The 21470-nt window shown below is 35.9% G+C and overlaps 1 protein-coding gene across 19 annotated transcripts in view; it reads left to right on the forward strand.

The window, feature by feature from the left end:
* RALGAPA1 (Ral GTPase activating protein catalytic subunit alpha 1) overlaps nucleotides 1–21470 on the forward strand; it is a 127801-nt gene that overhangs the window by 75815 nt on the left and 30516 nt on the right. For all 19 annotated transcript variants that reach the window (XM_038180773.2, XM_027459327.3, XM_027459330.3 and 16 more), the window contains 6 exons: nucleotides 6726–7590; nucleotides 9126–9197; nucleotides 10511–10634; nucleotides 11327–11482; nucleotides 19874–20032; nucleotides 21259–21386. In XM_038180773.2, coding sequence (XP_038036701.1) covers nucleotides 6726–7590; nucleotides 9126–9197; nucleotides 10511–10634; nucleotides 11327–11482; nucleotides 19874–20032; nucleotides 21259–21386 — 1504 coding nt within the window. The remainder of the gene's footprint in view (nucleotides 1–6725; nucleotides 7591–9125; nucleotides 9198–10510; nucleotides 10635–11326; nucleotides 11483–19873; nucleotides 20033–21258; nucleotides 21387–21470) is intronic.

A 21470-nucleotide genomic window follows, 5' to 3' on the forward strand; every position in this document is an offset into this window, starting at 1 on the left:
ATCTTGGTTTCCACTATTGAAGTGTTTGTCTAAAGCATAAGTTTTAAGTTATAACTAGACACTACGTAAGGACCATTAGTATGGAATTAGCTAACATAATTTTGAGCAATTACTGTTCAATTAACTGAAATATATATCTTCTGAACAATGTGAAGATCAATTTGATACAGATTCTTCTGTGCTCTGTATCAACAAAAAGCGTTACGGATTGCAGCATGGATAAATGTTGCTTTTGAGTTTACTTTCAGTAAATCATTTTGTTCTTAGCTTTACTCCTTTTTCTAAAAATATTTCAGATTTTGTTCTTATCTGAGATTGCAATGTTATAAGTTGTTTTTTGTTTTTTTTTTTTACCTTGTCATAATTTGTTGTTGTTCTATTTACACTTTTAGAAGAGAAATTTTCTCTCATCTGTTTGGAACCATAAGATACCTGAGAATTAGCATTTTCTTCAGAACTCAAAAATAAGAAACTAAGATACACTGTATAGTATATACTACTCCTCTGTATCTAGTAAATATCAGATGGCTACTTTGGGAAGAAAATTGAAAAAGATGAAATTAATACTGATACCAGAAATTCTGTGTAGTGCTATTCTCCTTCCATATTAAGTTGTTCCATTTAGGCTTCCTTAAAGGTATTAAGAACCAGATAAATGCAGAAGCTCTTTGTAGCAGCTGTGTGCTAACAGCAGGTGATTTTGTGGTCTGTAGTGACTACGTGCTGTTTTTTATGTAGAGAAAATGGCTAATCATTGTGCCCTTGTCTAAGGCATGCTTCATCATCCTCAAGTACTTTTTTGGCCAAAGAATTCTAAACATAGAGCTGTCCCCTAATAAGCTCAGTATTGGATTGAACAAGTCTGATTTGAGAACTATTGGCAGGAGGAGCTGTAATTATTAAATTTACTGAAGAATGAAGCAAGGTACTATAGTTGGCTTTTTGTCAAATGGCTGTGGTCTTATTAGTAAAAAGTAATCATCTGCTGGGTCAGAATGAAAGAGGCTTCGAAGGATTCATTCTGTCCTAATTACAGTCTCACCTATACATATTATGTAAAGCTAATATTTAAAGCATTTGCCAAAATTAACTTCCACCGCATGTTCTATTACAGTGTAGTGAATTGTAGTAGCTTTTTATGCCTGGCATCTTTTGTATTCTGTAATAATCTGTAATTATGGGTTTGCAGCAAATGCTGTGTGGCTTGTTTAATCTGACAATCTGAAAAGACAACCCTGAATAGATTTCTCTTTAAATGAATGCAGTTGCACAAAGCCTTAGTATCGATATCTTCATTTTGCATTTCCGTACGTGATCCGTTCTTTTATGATTTCTTGTTAAATTTCTAAATAAAAGTAATTTCAGGTGTGCCTTTTCTCTCTCTCCAGATAAGTTAGGGAAGACCCATATGTTTTTAAAGTTTTAGAACTCAGGAATTGGAAGTCAGATTGTGAAATTTAATTGGCAAGTGACAGCATTATACCACAACCATGGTCTTGCAACCTTGGCACTTCTAGCCTATATTGCCAGGAAGAGAATAAAATTGGCAGTTTTTAACTGATCACACAGCATCTCTGACACTGTTGAAGGAATTGGACAAGTAAAGTTAGTGGATAATGACCAGCCTGGGACTCAGTCAAGACAAGGGGGTCAGTTAGTGCAAGATAATAGCAGAGCAGTTTGTCAGCATCTCATTTAGTAGAGTAGAAGTGCTATCATATCTTTTAGAAGATTATGGAAACAGGTAGGACAGCAGTAGTAGGGAAATTAGGGAAGTTACACAAAGACAGGGTGGGGATTGCTAGACTCTTTCCTTAGGTAACAAGCAAAAGTGAAAGTACTGAAACAGCAGTATTCTAAACAGGATGCTTGTTACCACTTTAAGGGTTGTGATTCTTGTACTCCCATTGCTCAAGGTCAGATCCATCACAAGTTTTATGCACACTTAACCACAGTACAAATTGGTGTGGACTTTCAGTGATACAGCTGTATAATGGGTACAGGACCTATTCAGAGGTTGGAGCAAGCCCTCCGATAAACAGCTGTGCAAAGATTTCTTAAATCCTCTAGAAACAGGCAGTGGGGGGAGAGAAGAGGAATATTCCCATCTTTGTTTCGTTAACTTTCCAAATGCTGTCTCTTGTAAGGAAGGCATTAGGTAGAACTAGTGAAACTGCTTTTTCCTCCTTTTTTTTATTTTTCCAATAAAGTGGTAAATTGCAGCATAAGATGCATAAAGTATGATTTTGAAATTGGGTTAAGTATATTAAAGTGTTATATTTAGACCAGAAAGAACTTCCAGCAGCTAACATTAGACTTCAATAAGCAGCTTTTCTTGCATCATCAGAATTTGCAGACAGCAAGTCTGTGGTGCTTTCACACATCTAAGGAATCACAGAGCATGTCTACTAGATGACCATATCCTCCAGCTGGTAGCAACAACAGCTTCCTCTAGCTACAGTACAGTCATTAAGCACTGCCTGTGCTGATTAACCGCACCTAACTACCCAGTATCACACTGATACAGGTATACTTTCACCAAGAAGTACAGCATTATAGCATATAGGTTAGTTATATTGTGCCATGATCTGCTCACCTACTTCTGATCTTTTACCTGTCATTAAAGGACCATGAACATATATGAGGGAGAATTAAAATGGAGCCTCTCATTTAATTTTTTTTAAATGTTTATATTAAATGATGTGAACATTTACGAAAAAAGTACAATTATTTTCATAACACATGTATAAACAAGGAAGGTGGTTACATGAAAATATATAGAGTTAAGCAAGTGCTATATATCTTCTAATATCAATAGATAGCAAAATCAGACCATTGAATAGAGTCTAGTTGGAAGGAAATAACACATTACAGGAATCTCTTTGCAACTGTAGGCAAAACACTTTAAATCCTGTCCTTCATAAATCAATCTGTTAGAGGTAGATGTGATTGGAAAGGCAGTAGTTGCATTGCATAGACATAGTGGTGCATCAGTTATTGACATCATGTATTTTACCCTACTTATGTCATTTCTTCAAACATTTTTAAACTGTTTTGTGTAGACTGACCATTTTTCCTAACATGTTTGAATTTCTGAAGAAAAGCTCTCCATGTGATGTAAATTTAGTCTTTGCTTTTCTTTAAAAATTAGAAAAATAAGGTTTTAAGGTTTTGCTGCTGTTTGTTTTTTTACTGAAAGGAGACAAAAAGTACACATTTTAAAAAAACAGCCTATACATGGTGCATCCAGGTTTGTGTTTTGTGATGGATATTCTAGAGAGGGTCTCTCTTTGTACCTGTAGCTTAAAATTAGAAAGGAGAAGGACTTCCATAAACTAATGTAAAATTTAGATAACTAAGCTAAGCTGAATTCTCTTAGGCTCCATCTAAAAGTAATGGAGGAAAAGAAGAGTTTCCAGAGAATGATTCATCACATTTCTCCAGTTTGTGCTTTTAACTGAGATGAGTCACTCTGTACTGGTGCATCATTCTTTTGGATAGCTAAAAGGATGAGGAGAGTTTAATTCTACCCTCAGTCATTACTTTTTCCTTCTACTACATAACTGTAGTTGTTTAGAAGCGGTTCAGCCAAAGTTGAAGTAAAGAGTTAACAACACATCCTAAGGAAATTCAGGGATCCTCCATTCATGCCACTGATACAAATTAGTGGCGATGGACTTTCATTCTTTCCACAACAGTGGTAATTTCAGGAACTGAGAAAAATGTAACATGCTTCTAGCAAATTACCAAGTGATCACATACACATGCAAATTGCATTGCCCAAGTGAAAGACTCTACTGCTGTAAAGAGCAGAAATGTGTTCCCTTAGGATTACCTGTTGGCAAAGCAGCCAGTTACACTTCTTTAATGTGCAATAGCATGGCTTAGTTGCATTATTGCATATTTTGAGCTGCCCTTTCGAAACACAGTGCATGGTTTAGATACTCATTTTAAGAGTTGTCATATATTGAATATGCAGTTGTTCTTGGTTGAGGAGATGTGCTTCTAGGAACAAATTCCTAAATGTATCCTACATGTTACAAATTTAATTTAAAACTCTCATATTTTCCAAATGCATTATTGTTTGATTTTTGATTTGTTTGGTTGGTTTCCTTTTTTAATAAGGGAAACCATCACCAAAATCTAATTTGCTGTGTGGCAAAAATGTTTATAGAGACTGCTTTATTTTATTTCAACATAACAGGCTATGTCTTAGAGTTTATTTTTCTGTACACTTCTCTTAATAGTTCTGATTTAAGTTTTCTGTGACATTTTTGGATCAAGTGATCAACATTAACATACTCTGAAGAGATGCAGTGAGAAGTACTGTTCTCATGTTCTAGTGGAGGCACTTAGAGATTTATGTTATTGAATTAAAATTAAAAAAAAAAATACCTGCAATAATATTTTCATAGAATGACTGTGGTAGGGCTGGGAAATGGACCTTCCAAATTTTAGCTTGATGTTCCATTCTTTGTCTCATTGCATGTCTTTCTGTATGTCTTCCGGCTCCTAAAGCAGTATCTTTATGCATGTAGGCACAATACGTTTGTGATATGGTTTGAGATCTTTAGGGTTTGCCACAAAATAGCAATAGCAATAGATTACATGCTATTAAATCCCTCGTGCTTCAGTTGTTTCAGCAGAAACACACTGAAGACACTCTATTCAGTGTGAGACTTCACATAGCTGAGAAGCTCACATCTGTTCCTAGGAACCTGGCAAAAGCCTTATCGTGCTTATCTGTGCAGTTACAAGTTGTAAACATTTGGCGTAAATGTGCTGACAGAGGTGGCCAGCATCTGCACTGTCCAGGTGCTGCTTAGTAGCACAGATAAATTATTCTTCAAGCATCCAACTTGTTTTCTTTGTCTTGTATACACTTGCTTACAGTTCCTTCTTACGTTTCAGCAGATGGCACTATAACTTAATTTCCTCATATGCTATCAGTATCTGGGCATTTAATTCAGCTTCACTGAATGTTTTTATGTTTGTTAATTTTTAAGCTTCAAGAAGGCTATTGATAATAAAACACTATATCTAATTTGTTTTTATCTGTTTTCAAGGACTTAATCGAAATATGTGAAATTTTTCAGAGTTTTAGGATAGTATAGAAATTAAGCTGATTTATTAACAGGATAAGATGTTTTCCTTTTGGCAGTTCAGATTTAATGCTCCCTAAAGGTATGGAAGAGCCGGATTCCTAAATGTCCCTTACATGCTTTACCCAATCCTTGGGAGAGAGAAAAAAAAAAAAAAAAAAAAAAAAAGGAAATATATACTATTTGTTTATTTTTGCAGATGCAGAAAAGATTCAGTGCTTTAGAAACTAATTAACTGTCACAACAGTCATTATGCATTACAAATTGGCCTTTATTTTTTCAAGTTAAACCAATTGCAGTTTTTCTAGGTAAACAAATTTGGACCTTGAACTGCAAAAAGACATTAGTTTATTAAGCATCAGTTTTTATTGTGTGTTAATATCCAGTATAAAGGAAGATGAGCTAATTGTTCTTACTTATCCAAGAGGTTACATTTGCTCAGTAAATACTGAGTGAATGAAAAACAAAAAATACTGAAAGAACAAAAAAGAAAGGTGTTTCAGGGTATTTTAGTTTGATGGATTTTAGGTAACAGAAAAATGGGAGGGGACAGAGCCAGGACAGCTGACACAGACTGACAACAGGGATGTCCCATACCTTACGGCCTCGTGCTGAGCAATAAAACTGGGGGAGTTGGCCGGGGGTGCTGCTGCTCTTAGGGGAGTGGCTGGGCATCTCTGGGCATGTGGTGAGCAACTGCATTGTGCATCGCTTGCTTTGTATATTCTTTTATCATTATCATTATTAGTAGTAGTATCATTTCCTTTTCTGTCTTATCAAACTGTCTTGATCTCAACCCCTGAGTTTTTACCCTCTTTTTCAGATTTTCTCCTCCATCCCACTGTGGGGTGAGGAAGGGAGTGAATGGTTGTGGGGTACTTTACTGCCTGCTGGGTTAAACCACAACACAAAGCTATATTGAAATATTGTTAGGTTTCACAGCATGAATTTCGTATAAGATGGGTACAATTTGCTTCTCTTTCTCTCTCCAAGTTTTTCCAGCTTGAAACTTTTTTAAATGCAGTTAGGCTTGTGCGTGCAATATATTTATTTATTATTTTGCTAATGTTAGCTTTTGTTCAGTATAGACAGCCTGGTCTTTGATTTAGTACTTTAAAATCATCCAGTGTTATTCTCAACCTAACCCGCAGCTATATGCTCCCCTGGGAAATTAAGATGGATTAGAGGTTTTGTGCATCTATGTTCCTTTGTTTTTCACAATGTAATGATGTGTATAAATACAAAAATCCATTGCAGTTGGGAATGGTCTTCTTACAACATAATTATGATCTTTAGCTCATCAGCAATTTAAGATCTATTTTCACTAGAATAAGAATTGCTATTGTGTGTTTTAGAGAAACCACGCTGATTATCAAGGTATGGTAAGGAACCTGTAAAATAATTAAGATGCTTCTTTTGCTATATTGAGATTTTTCATGCTGTTTATGTATGAAACCAGTGTTTGTCAAAATGCGTATTTTCCATTACTGCATTGGCTGTATGCTAAGCTCATGGTGCTTATCCTCTGTTTAAATCTCCTGAGGAAGAAGAGACCAAAAGAAATAAGTAAATCTCAGTGTTTTCTGAACTCTTACTTTAAAACCTGTGTTCTTCCTTTCACAGTGAAAACCCACATGCAACAAGGATTAATTTCTGTTGCTGCTCGTACTGTGATAACACATCTAGTGAACCACTTAGGCCACTATCCTATGAGCGGAGGTCCTGCTATGCTAACTAGCCAAGTGTGTGAAAACAATGACAATCCATACAGTGAAAGTCCTGAACTTTCTCCTGAACTTTTTGAGAACCCAAACCTTCAGTTCTTTGTGTTAAACAACACTTCCTTGGTGTCTTGCATACAAATCCAAGCGGAAGACGACATGCCTGGCGGAGGACTATCTGCTGGACTTGCATCTGCAAATTCAAATGTCAGAATTATAGTGCGTGACCTGTCTGGCAAATACTCGTGGGATTCGGCCATTTTGTATGGACCATCATCTTTATGTGCATCATCACAACAGACATCTTTTGCACTTTCACTGTCTCAACAAGACAAAACAGAAGATGCTCTTTCATCTTTTGAACATGTGGAGGATATATCTTCAAGGGATGGGATTACACTCCAAGTAAAAAGGAAATTTAGAGACACTGTACCGACATGGGATACAATTAGGGATGAAGAAGATGCCCTTGATGAGCTCTTGCAGTATTTAGGTGTTACAAGCCCTGAGTGCTTACAGAGAACTGGTGTCTCACTCAACATTCCTGCTCCTCAGCCAGTCTGCATCTCAGAGAAGCAGGAGAATGATGTCATCAATGCAATTCTGAAACAGCACACAGAAGAGAAAGAGTTTGTTGAAAAACATTTCAATGATTTAAATATGAGGGCTATGGAGCAGGACGAGCCAACCTCACAAAAGCCCCAGTCAGCATTTTACTACTGCAGGCTACTTCTCAGTATATTGGGAATGAATTCTTGGGATAAAAGGTAAAATGAAAAGACAGGACTTGGTGTTTAAGAACTTTTTTTTTTTTTAAAGGAATTGTGGTACTCTTACTGTGTAATAATGGTTATTCATAGAATGGGTCAAGCCAAAAATACTCCTGGGCAGCCAACAAAAGCAGAGAGGGATTGTGCAACTAAGGAGAAAATGGCAGTTTTCTTCTGCATTTCAGCCTGTCATTTATAGAGACAGAAAAGAGAAGCCTGTTGCCTTTATTGCTATTTATGTTCATAGTGTTGGAAGGAGAATTGGAGGAGTGATATTTTTTCTAATAATCCTTTCACCAGCTGTACCAAGGGGTACTAGCATAGGTAGACAAGACATCTTTTTGCTTCCGTTGCTTTCCTTGTACATTTGTGCAAAAATCATTACATTTCTATGCCAGAATGAGACTCTGAAAGTGTCATATTCTCAGCTATTGTGTTGCTGGACAGTTTCCTGCTGCTTTGCCTGCTAAGAGCATGCTTGCATGCAGCCTCAAAGCATTGCCTCCTTGTTAGCTAACTAAAAAGACGTGTCCCCTACTATTTATTTCGACATTGGCAATGTTTGTGAATTGTTTAGAACAACAGGAGACAAGCCACGTTCAGTTATGAAAGTAAATATCTCTGTTTACATTATTGTTATTACTTGTGTTTAGGTGTATTTAGATGTATGTGCACGTTCATGTGGATGTGTACAAATATTAGCATTCTAGAATTTAAGGGTCATTCTGAAAATTTATTTTGCCGTATCTGTCAAATTTTATATTAGAGATACTGAAAAATGTTCTTACTATGAAGGAAAATGGGTATTTTTAGAAGAATGGCCCGTGTCACTGAGATACCACTGGAATCAATTTTTTTTTTTTACTTCAAAAATGTTGATGTTTTGGGCCTTTAGTTCCTCAAGGCAGTCTGTTTTTGAATAGCACTACTGCTCTTAAATTAATTCCACTGTGTTTTATGGGAAACATCTTAAGTGCAATTTCGTTAAAAATGAGACGTGCCTTTCTGGCTGTAACATATTGTTTTGTGTTTTTTTCCTTTAAATAGCTACAGCTGGCTGGGCGACTACTGAGTTGTGCTCTGTTTTCTTCAGCAATTCAGAAGAGCAGCAGCTCAGTGTTTAATGCACTAACTCCCTAGAACAGTAGATTACAGGAGCGTCTTTTGTCACTAAAACGTAATATTTTGGCCTAGTAAAGTTTACAGTTTATATATGCATCAAAGACAATTCTGTCCCTTCTTCCGTAGAGAGGAGATTGCAGCTTGATCTGGTAGGTGGACAGAAGCCAAGTGGAAAGAAATAAAGGTTGTTTTCAGGGTTATAATGGATATAGAAGATTTCCTGGAGTTAAAAATGGCTTGTACATATTTTTTTAAAAAGATACTTTAATCATTTTATGTAAGAAAGGACTGTTGAAAAAGCAAAAGCATTTGTTCTTGCTTGGACCTGGAAATGTTTTGTACAGTTCATGTACTGTTCTGGTGTTCCAGGTGAACAGGTAATAAAAAAAATTACAAATTTCTCTATTTAGAAGGAGCTTTCATCTCTTGAAGAAAAATGAGAAGTTACTTCGAGAACTCAGAAATTTGGATTCAAGACAATGGTAAATTCTTCTAATGGCTACCCTACCTTATTTGTTTTATGTTTTATACTTAAATGGCACTAATTTGCATAGATGAGAGAATTGAACTGATTAAAAAAAAATGTAAATTATTCATTTATACTGTAGTTATCATTGTTACATTGAAGTTGCATTATTGTTACTTGTAGAGTGAAATTCTGCAGGTAGAATGTCATGAAATAGAGCAAATTTCAAAGTAACTTAAAATTATGAAAATCTGTATATGTAACATGGGATTATTTTAATTTTAAAATAACTTTAAAAAATATTTAAAACATAGATAAGTAAGTCTCCATCTTTTTAGCTTCAGTTACTTGTTCAGCTGTTTTCCAATGCTCTTAGTATTTGAAGATGTGGAATTATAAGTGGAGATGTAGCACTGAATTAACAAGTTTGAATTATTTCTTTATATGTTTAAATAACATCCAGTGGAGGCTTTAGACTATATCCAGGAAAATCCAATCTCTCAAGCCAAATGATGGTAGTTTAGTGTATAAAACAGACTTTTAGTTTGATGAGTTCTTTGCAAATGAGCACCAAACTAGCCTCTGAGGGCTTTCTCAATGCACTGATGAGGGCATTCAGGGATGGATATTAGAAGGAAATGTTATCTTTCTGCCCTTGTGGCACTGCAATTAATTTCAGCAGTTAGGCAAGATGGGAACTCACTTAACATGGACTGTGAAAATTTTACAGGTAGAAGGGTCGTGGGAATTGCTTTGCTTCAGGGACAGTACTGAATGCATTCAAAGCATACCCTGGGAAATTGGTAGTTACTGCTTGGACTGATTTTGGATAATCTATCACAGTTGAGTAATCAACGAGCAAAGTGTGTGAAACTACCTTCAGTTGCTCCAATGTCTAACTGCAAGCTGTGAACAAGAGACGTAGTACTTAAAAATAATTCATCTGCTTAAGATGCATTTGCAACAGCATTCACAAAGCCTTGTTGTTAATGGGCAGTGCGATGTAAATGCCTGCATTACAGGTTTTGTTCATCTCAAAACCCCAGCTATTCTGTTAGCAATTGGTAGTGCCAGCACCATCACATCTTAGAAGTGATGAAGGGGGTAAATGCTGTAGACATATTGCCAAACTTTAGGCTTTAGAGATCAGACTAGAAATGACAGAATGGGTACATGGAAATAGAGAGGATGTTCAAAGAAGTTGTACATTGCTTCTGCTGTCTTTTTCGAAGTTATACAAGTCATGTTCTGTGTGTGCTGTTTGCATATTTTGGTTTCGTATTAGCAAAGGCACTGTCACACAGTGACTGACCATCCTGTGTTTTACAGCCGAGAGACCCACAAGATTGCAGTGTTTTATGTTGCTGAAGGACAAGAAGATAAACACTCCATTCTTACTAATACTGGGGGAAGTCAAGCCTATGAGGATTTTGTAGCTGGTCTTGGCTGGGAGGTATTTATTCAAAAGTTTTATCTTAAGTTTGTTTATAGAGAAAATTATAAATCCTTCTAGATCTTACAATTTGTTGTTTCTTTAACATTACTTACAAGTACTGAAATAGACTTTTGCTAGCAGTGTAAAGAAAAGAATTCTGGTTTTAATTTTATTACAATACTAGCTATATATTTCTAAGCTCTTTCAATTTAGGAAAGTTAAAGCAGGCAGAGATTATTCAGTAATATGCAGTCCTGTACTTGTCTTTCATGGACTGATTAGCAGGCATCTTGATTGCCCTGTGGGCCTGTGATGCCTCTCATGCAGGGTTTCTTCAGAGCTCAGGTGAGAGCTGATGTAGTATCACAGAATTTTTATAAAGTCAAAAAGCATGTGAGATTCACTACTGCCAATAGGTCAGGGAGTAATGAAATAGATACTCATTTACACATCCCTTACCTTTTTCCAACGTCGTCTTCCCAGCAACATCTGTGGTGATCATGGAATATAGAATGCCACTGCACTGCAGTTGATTTCCAGTCTAGTCAGTGAGTCTGAACACTGCTAGATAAACATAACTGTACTGACAGTGTTATGAAAAGTGACCTTCAATTTTTAAAATTCCATTGAAAAAAAAATTTAAAAGTGTGTAAAGAATGTATTTATCACTTGATTTTTTTTCCCTAATGTCTCCTGGACTTTACTTGTAGGTGAATCTCACAAACCATTGTGGCTTTATGGGAGGACTGCAAAAAAACAAAAGCACTGGATTGACCACTCCATATTTTGCTACCTCGACAGTAGAAGTAATGTTTCATGTGTCAACAAGAATGCCTTCTGATTCAGATGACTCTCTAACAAAAAAGGTAGGTTTTTATGATTAACAGGTTTTCTTTGGGGAATAAACCCCATAAGAGTCATTCTAAAAAGAAAATCCAGTAACTTTCTCTAAAAAAATCATAAAACATAATACCTTTACTTGCTACTAGGTGGCATTTTACTGAAGGAGGTTAAGCCGTATAAATTATTCTCTGTCAATCCTTAATTTTGCCATAGGGGTGTATTTTGTCATCATAGCAAACGTTGGTGGGATCACATGAATAGTGTGAAAAATGAGGGGAGGTAATTGTGTAGGAGAAAAAGCAGTACATCTGAATGATACTTTAGATTTGAGACTATGCCAATTAATAAATATATGATGAGTACTTTCTAAGGTGACTTTTTATTCACTGAAGAGTCACATGCTGTCTATTAACCTAATTTTTCCTTTTAAAAAGTTTAAAATATTAATAATTTGACAGTGTTTATATAAGGTGTTTTGTTTTAGAACGGGCACAAGTGTTCAACAGTGATAAGATCTCTTATAGCCACATTAAGAAAAGAATGGTTTTCTGTATTGGTATTTTTTCTTTAGAATTTAATAAATTCCACATTAGTGATAATAAGTTACGGCCTCCAACATGCGTCCTATTATAAATGAACAATTGGCTGTCATTAGACTGTCCCCTGTTCTAGGTACATACATCTTCAGATGTGCTAATCCATTCAGTAGACACGTTAATGAGCACTGGTTGAAGTGTAATATTGGAGGAACTGAAGCTGGTTGACCTCAGCATGGAGTTTAATACTTGTAATTAAATTAGACAGTAGACAGTTAGTAAAGAGAGAAATAGCCATGCCTCTGGCAAACTTCAATTATTAATGACTTTTTTGTTCTTTGTGTTCAACTTGAAGAAAAAATATTATTGTTGTTATTGTTATTATTATAGACTGACTATGAATTCTAACATCTTGCTGTCGCATCTCAGATTATTATTTTTTTAATTAAAAATATTTTTTCTTGTATGCCTATGGTGCTGGGCCCTTCCTGTTCTTTATTCTATGAAGTATAGCCAGAGTAATACTCAGGTTATTAAATGATTTATAAAATTGGTTTATTAGAAAATATAATTAATTTTTGAACAAGATTGTTGCTATTGTTCTAGTGTAGAACATAATATATATACATTGCTACAATATATACTGCTAAGTTGACTGGCTTCTGAATTTTTTAAACAGAAAATTGATTTTATAATTATGCTTTTTATAATTTATAAGCTTGTAATTAAGCTTACAGTCCTTGCATATAATGTTTGAATTAGAGCATTAAAAAGTGTTGACAGGGGGAAAGATAGGTCATAATGAAAATTAATTATTTTTTCTTAAATAATTTGCAAATGCTGTAGGCTTCAGCAGAACATGCAGGAAAGATCTCATGTCTGTTTCCAGGAGCACTCAGAATCTAAATAGAGCTGTTCTGCCAGACAAGGTTCAGTGCTGCTCCATGCCTCCTGTGATTTCACTTGTGAAAGTGGTGTCAGCTGGACTTTTTTAACAACTCCAATTTGCCCCAGGCCTGTTTCTCTCCTCTTTCACCCACAATCTCACTTTTCAGTAATTAAGAATATTTGAGGTCTGTATGGATATGTCAGGAGGGTACATATCAAAAGATTGGGGTTGTATTTGTAGTCCACTGCTGATGGGTCATTTAACTTTAATCAAGCTACTTTATTCTGCATGGCTTTCTTGCCCGTTCTTCCTCTGCACGTGTTTTTTGTTCATTTATAGCCCAGTTTCCTAATGAACAAAGGCTTGTGAGTCTGCCTTTATGTCCTCCCCTAATTTATTTTTTTAAACATTTCAATCAAATTTAGTAGAGACATGTTGGAAATTTCTTGTGTGTTCAGTGAAGAGATGGGCTAAATAAAGGAGTAGGAGAGACTCCTTCCTACTCATCGGGTAAAGACTGTATGGGAAAACATTAGACATCAAGGATCCAGCACAAGAGAGAGATACTATGAGTGTCATCCCAAATTAGAGAAAATCATCATGTTTGCACCTTGGGTAAAAAACAGCAAGTCAGGGCCATAGGAAAACAGGTTTAATTCTTTTACTGTTTGTAGAACTGCTTGTGCTGCTTAGTCTGTGAACAGATCAGAAAAAGACCTGTTTTTATGAGATGCACCATTTTATGAGGTGCTATCCAGCACAAGCTCACACCCAGTAGTGTGGACCTCAAAGTCAGCTGAGTGCCATGTGTGTGCTAACACGTGTAATTGTTCTGAGTGCATGTACTGTTCATGACCTTCAGAGAAACTTGAGTTTTGAGTTTCTCTGCAGGTCTTTCATGTGCTTTCTTTCATTCAAAGAGAAAAACAAGCAAACTTGCAGTTGTTGGCTTAGTAATGCTGCTGTTTTTTATATTGTAGAAGTGCCTAGAGGTGCATGATAGGTTCATCTTATAAATGGAAATTAAATTAAATTAAAGCAAAACTTCTTCCTGCCGGTCCAGCCACTGCAAAATCAAGATTCTGCTGTTTCAGAGGCCAACCCAATTTTAAACTTATTTTCCATCAGTCTTAAAGAGCAGTAAATAAAACTTCTAAGTGTCTTGGATGCCTCTGAAGCATTTGTTACTGAAGACATGAACAAGAGCAAGAAAGGACATGATTACAGGAAGAACAAATAAAAAACTTCTGGATGTATAGAGGAACTTAACATTGAAAGTTAAGCATAACCAAAGAATGTATTTAATTTGTAAATACTATATTAAAGATTTAAGGTCGATAACATAACCCAGTTTCTTTTTCTCTAGAATTAAAAGTTAGAGTAAAAAGCATTAACAGTAGCCTGACAAGAACAAACTTGCAAAGAAAATGTCAGAATTAAATGAAACTGTGAAAACTCAGTTCACAGAGTGAAAAAGCTCCTATCTGTCTCTACAGCTTATCACCTGTCTAGCTGCTCCTTCCTTACACAGATAACTGAGTGGAGGTGTTGTACATGAGCTTATACACAAGATATGTAAATAAATAATAGTAATGTTATTAACAATTGGAGTACTAACTCATCTTGGACCTTGGGTGTATTACATCATTCTAGGTTATCTGTGAGGTTGTCCTAACCACCTAAAAGAACGATAACTCTCAGTATTAACAGCTAGCTTTTTCGTTCTGGTATTAACATGTATTGGGAAATTGAAGATTTATAAATGTAAATTATTAGTACAATATTTCTTGAGTTATCATTAAGTACACATATTGCTAAAAAAAAAAAAAAAAAAGTCATCAACACACCATAGGTACTGAAATAAAGTTTTGTGAAAAATTCAACCAGAGGGTACATATGCTGTAGACAGCAGTGCTGCCTACATTTAATGGGCAAAACTATCTGCAGTGAGCTAATACCTCAGATGTTTCTGCTACTTTTATTCTTTTTATCATGAACACTTTCATTTTTGAAGAAGAAACAAAGTTTGGGCTAGCTGTTATAAGAAAATATGATAGCCTTTTTTCTCCCTCCTTTAGGTAAGCGCGTATTAGAAATTACAGTAATTTTGGCAAGAGTTCAAGGGTTAATGCAACAGATAAATAAAAGGAATTTTCTGTAAATTGAGCCCTGCATTATTTCACTTGTCTTGCCTTTCCAAACCTAACTCATTTAATTTTAAAAAGTAAATACTTAAATTCTTCCTGACAGTGTGCTTTGCTTTTACTATCGTTTATTACTTCAATTATGCTTGGTATCACTTAGAACAATCTGCCATTTGGAAATTTCAGTATAGCCTGCAGCTTAGTATTAAGTCTGGCTGCTATTGTAACATGTACAGCATATGACACTAATGTATCAAAATTAGATTTGATCATCCCTCCTGGTTATATTTATTTCACGTTTCTTTTGTATTCAGTTAACATAAATGTATTAGGAGAGCTGACACATGATGATGGCTATAGAGTAAGAATATTTTAAAGTATTTTGAGTTAAATTTGAAATTTCAGGTAACCTCACAGTCGGTCATTTTTATATATTTATTTTAATGGAGTAGAGTTTCAAAGCAAGCCTAAAAAAATCTGTTCATATCTGACATCTCCTCAGGCTGTCTTCCCGTCAGCTCAGATTTAAAATTGGTAAAACAGGGCTCTTAATCTCTTTCTCATTGCCACCTTTCTGGATCACCATGGATAACGTGACCATTGTGCCTGTCACTTGTGCCCATAACTGGAAATCATCTTTAATTTGGTCCACTTTTCTGGATTCTTACATTCAGTCTCTGCTTAAGACTCTGTTCCTTTTTCTGCAACATTTCTTGCAATATAGCCTTTCCTTCTCCATACATGAAGCTAAAATTTATCCACTATATCCTAAACTGTTGTATTGCTTGTTGAACCTTCCTTTCTCTGGGCTTGACTCTTTGATCCTTTAAGAACACTTGTCTTTTTACAGATTTTTTGTATTTTTCCATCTTTATTCTGTGTATTCCCTTATGTTTTGATAACAAACTCTTGAGAACAGCTAGACCTGCGTTTATACAATATTTAGTGTTTTATATATATTTTATATAAAGGTGTTTCAGCTATAGTGTATTACCAGTTACTTGAAGTATAACATTACTTCAGGGATTTTTATTATTTATATTATTGCTGTGCCTTAAATCTCTAGTAAATACTTGCGCTCTATTTTGCGTACGGTAATTTATACACGTACAAAGGTGTAAATTTAGGGAGGCAAGGTCAGGAGATGAGTTTGAAGATAATAATACTTTACAGAATTAGTGGTGAGTTTTGAATAAAACCAGTGGCATAGATTTCACTCTTGGTACCTGTATATGCTGTATACAATACATCTGATTCTGTCAGGTAACACTGGGACCACAACTCCTTGAGAAACCATGTTGCTGTGTGTTCTTAGGAGTCAATGCACAGAGATGGTTGTAACTCAGTATCTTTGTACCACTTGTGTCCAGGACACTGAGTTCTGGGATGCTTCCAATTCAGTGCAAAGAGGTAAAGAATCCAGTTTAAAGTTGAAAGAGGTCAGACTCTCACTCTTCTGTGGTGTAATAATTACAGTGAATGATGGATTCTCCTAATGTTTGCTGTGCTTGCAGGAGAGCTTTGTAGTGGAACACTGCTCAATTTCAGAGCCGTTCAAAAGGGAACTGAAAAATGAAGACGAAAAACTGAAATTCTTCTTTCTAAAAAGTTAATTCAAAAATCTAGCAGGCCTTGGAAAGCTTTTTGAAACAATTCCAGATATTGGATCTCTTCCATGAATCAAGTGTTTTGATCAGTCGAGTTACCAGCATTCAAACTTCTTTATAAGCATTGCTTGCTGACCACGGTGAGGACATGAAAGAAGCAACAAGGAGCACTATGTTAGGATCAGAGCTTGTTCTGATCTACTCTAGAAAAACAAACAGAATGACTTCTCCAACATTTATTTCTTCTCCAAACATAAAGATAAAATCAGCAACTTGTACCAGATCTTGTATACTTGTCTATTCTCTTGTCAACCTTTTGTCTCCCATGATGGATCATAGTTTCAATTTTGGGTACAATGCATCTCGTTAAAAACCACCATATACAGTTTATACCATCAGCCACCTGCTTGCACCATCTGACTTTGACCCTCGGTGCATTGCCAAATGTCACGGAGATGCCATTCAACACTTTACTCAAACTGAGTCTTTGCCAAATCACTCTTGGTAGTAACCTTAAGTGAAGCACACCTGACAGGACTTGGAACTCAGTGGAATAATCCAATTCATTTTCCTTTTCTTCAAAAGAAGTTTGTGAGTTTAGCCTGGACTGTATCCTCACACCTCCATGGGCTATAAAGCAGATTTTGAAATGGAGAAAAAAAATCACTGATGGGGCTTCAGTATACTTGGCATCCAATAATACATGCCGCTTGTCAGAAGTTCCTGTAAAATAACTGTACAATGCACTTTTATCACACTCCAAAATCTGTGCCAGTCTGATTTGAAAGTATACACCAGCAGTGATGCTCCATCTTAGAATCACAGAATCACGAAGGTTGGAAAAGACCTCCAAGATCATCTGATCCAACCATCACCCTACTACCAATGTCACCCACTAAACCAGGTCCCTAAGCTGCTGGTTAGCTGCAGATATCAGTAAGAGGTACACAGGGGCAACCTTTGATAAATGAAACTCAGAGATGCCAAGAAGGTGTACTATGTAAACTTTCTATACGTTTTGGATTTTAAGGCCATTTATTTGGCATGTAGACTGTCTCTGTCCCTTGTTTCAAATCTAATGGTGTGAGTTATGTTGTCTTTGAGTCCAAAGATGGTAAGTAAAGGAGAGCTAATTCTAGTAAATAGTTCAATATTGCTGTACTAGGAGCGGTACAGTGCAGTGATGGGTGTTCTGCTTTTTGGCGGCCAGTTCAGTAGAGGTGCACCAGACAACCATGTCTCAATATAGGATCCTATATTGTACAATCTTTTCACATTCCACAAGATTTCATACCTGAGCCTCTTACTTTCCCCTTTGATAAGGCGGTCTAATCCTTCCTGAGCTTTTCACTTGCTTCTAAATGTGGACCCATCAGTTCCACATGCCTTTCTGTCACTGTTAGATTTCAACAGTTTGGCTGTCACTTCACCTGGGAAGGTAGAAGAAGCTTAGGCCCTCATAACAGTTCCACAGTTAGTTGTCTTTTCACAACATACGTCACTGTTGACTGTCATCCAGAGTTTCTGCAGCTGCTGTTTGTGTTTCACATCAGTCATTCAGGTTGCTGCCTGGGTTTGTTCTAGTGTAGTCAAATAAAACTCAACATAGTGAATGTTGTTATAACCAGTTCTTCTCTGGGTCTGGGTTTACAGTTGGCACAAGAGCATCCCTAAGTGTTGTTCAAAATAACTCAGCCATCTACAAAAGAGGCAAGAATAGCTCACTTCAAAGGAACTGCAATCATTGTACATTAGATGTATGTACGGTCTGGTCCAAGCAACACAAATGACTTGTTGAGCATCACACAAGATGCAGGGCACTGATGCCATCTGTCCTTTGCCCAGTCCAACGCTGAAGAAAAACCTTTTCTTGCAGAAATGCTGTGCAGGTTTTCAGGCTGATACAATTCAAAGTCAGCAGAGAAGAGCAGAGGCGGCTTTTTTTTTCTTTTTTTTTTTTTCCTTCTTTGTTTTGTTTTTGTAAAGGCTGCTGCTGACAACCAATATAAGCCTTCAGATAAGACGAAAGCAGCATTCCAGGAGGTTTCATAATATAAACAAGCAGATACTTGCAATGAAATTTCTCTGATGACTGTGTATATGTTTTGCTTTTATTTAAAGTGCAGTTGTATTTTGAAAATGAATACAGAAAATTGTTGCCTTTTTATACAAAATAACTTCTTGTAAGTGCTCAGATTAGAATCTGCATGTTACCTGTTAACAGCAGTTCACAGTGCTGTCCTTTGAATAACATCAATGCAATTGTTTGACAAACTCGAGTTGGCTAAAGCTGTGCAAACAAACTGAAAACTGTGGGTGAGGAAAATTGTCAGCTCTATCTGGTGATGCACAAGGAGAAAAAAATGAGATTCCAGCTTGAATTTTCACAAATGGCCTTTAGTGGAAGGAAACTTAATCTTTAATAATCTGAATGTATTTGATCAGCATACATAAAGCCTCTCTCCATGATGTTAACAGTGTTTTTTTTTTTCTCGGTGGCAATGTTTTACCTGAAAGAGCATTTGGGGGCTTCAGTGTGGATAATTCCAAAGCATTCAGTATGTTCTTTAGTCAGGTTATGTGATTACAGCTGAGGCTGCAGCACTGATTTTCAGTATCCCATTCAGCCATTCTGAGCAAGTTTTTTGGATTAACTTTTCAAGACCTTTTTTTATTTACAGGTGGCTGGTTAGTTTTCCAAAGGTGTTACAGGTTTCTGTTTCATCTGGGGATGTGCCAAATGCAGTATCTCATCTCCTTTAGAAGGCTTTTTGTTTGTGGTGGACAGTTTGGAATTTGGCTAGAATGAGGTTAAAAGACTCCTTAGATAGGTATCTTTTATGCATATGCTCATCCACATGCTTATAAAATTCATATAAAAATTAGTAGTTCACTGCCTGTGAATGAAGGCAATCTTGAAAGCATTTTAGCAAATCAGATTGAGTCATTCAGCATTCTTGAGATAATATCAACAAAATTTTAGCTTTTAGTAGTCTGTATTGACATATCTGTTAAATAGTCATTGGCACTGATGTATAAAAATCTGTAGCAAAAACCACTACTGCAAACTAATCCTGTGACTGAAAATGTAAGAGAACTATAGTGTAATATGTTTACTTTATTCATCATTCTTTATTTCTTTTTAGTGGGTTTGTCCTATTGAAATATGAGCATTTAGTATAGCAGTACGGCTACAAGATATATTTAAACTGACAGGCTTTTATCTCTGATTTTTCAGCTAAGACATTTAGGAAACGATGAAGTACACATTGTCTGGTCAGAGCATACTCGGGATTATAGAAGAGGAATAATTCCAACAGAATTTGGTGATGTTCTTATAGTTATCTATCCCATGAAAAACCATATGTTCAGTATCCAGATCATGAAAAAGCCTGAGGTAAGAGTGGGGAGGTTTGTGTGTATTTCTTTCATATGTTTATAATGAACTGAATTCTGTTTTGAATGGGAGCGTTTGGTGTAATAAATTGTTTCAAGGTGATCTGTCTTTAACATTGAGAATTGCAGTGGAGTGGTAGGAGGAAAGGAAAGAAATCCGTGAGAACAGTGCATGGTAAAACAAGCAACTTGAAACTGCAAAGATCTGATCAAGTAAATCTGCTAACACTGTAAACTGCAAACAAAGCTGGAATATTCTGCATAATTATTTAAATTCTAAGATAAACTTTGAAATCTTCTTTGTCAAATTTGATATGTGACTGTGGGCATTGAATCATAGCCTGCTCCAGTTTTCTCCATCTATGACATATTCCCGTTTCTTCTTAAAGCCAGTTTTCACCTTCTCCTGGACTCCATGCAGGAATTTGGAGATTAATTCAGCAAAGCAGGGATCATTCAACTCTAAAGAATGCGAACACAGTCTTTCTAATGACTTTCGTTAAATGTCTGTGCTAGCTCTGTTCTTAAAATAGTGGTTTAGGGTAGTGAACACTCACTGAGTAAAAATAGTCCTAAATGTTTATACTACATAATTTCTGTTTCTGATGTCACTTGCCATGAATTTCTGTATTTAAAATTTTAAAATTCTTTCCAGAAGTACAAAAATTAATAAAAGAGATATAACAAATAGAGGTTCGCCTATCTCTCTCTGATGATAGCAATGAAATGATGCCCAGTACATGGTCTTGTTACTGCTGGATTACTTACATATTAATTAATAAGTATATTATTTTCCGTACTATTTAGGTACAATGAGTTGTATTATGGAAGGGCTTGCAGGTTAAAGAGGAAAAAGGAAGCTGCTCTTGCTTACTACTACCTACAATATTGTCATCTAGTCTTTCAACCTCATAAACGTCATGTGCATGACTGTTCTTAGGATTTTGGCAGCAAGTGTTGAAAATAATCTTTGATGAGACATAGTATTAAAATGGTTGCTTAATTTTCTTCAAATACTATGTTATCTATTACCAAAGATATCAAGCTGTTATATGGCTGTATATTTCCCCAAGAGAAAAGGTCTGTCATAGAGCACAATAACTGGTCTGATTGTCTAGCAATGAGGAGAAAAAAATTATATGTTTGAGTGCTCTATTGTTAATGTTGATTGCTAATTGTTATAGCTTAGATCTTGCTTTATGCTGGATTTCTTAATTTTTTATTCAGGTTCCATTTTTTGGTCCACTCTTTGATGGTGCTATTGTGAATGGAAAAATTCTTCCTATTATGGTTCGCGCAACAGCTATAAATGCAAGCCGTGCATTGAAATCATTAATCCCATTATACCAAAACTTGTATCCTTTCACTCATGTGGTTCCCAAGGCATATACATTCCCTTGCAGCTCTACAAATATGATTTTCATGTTTTCTGTCATATT

Source organism: Anas platyrhynchos, chromosome 5, assembly GCF_047663525.1.
Source record: "Anas platyrhynchos isolate ZD024472 breed Pekin duck chromosome 5, IASCAAS_PekinDuck_T2T, whole genome shotgun sequence".
NCBI lineage: Eukaryota > Metazoa > Chordata > Aves > Anseriformes > Anatidae > Anas > Anas platyrhynchos.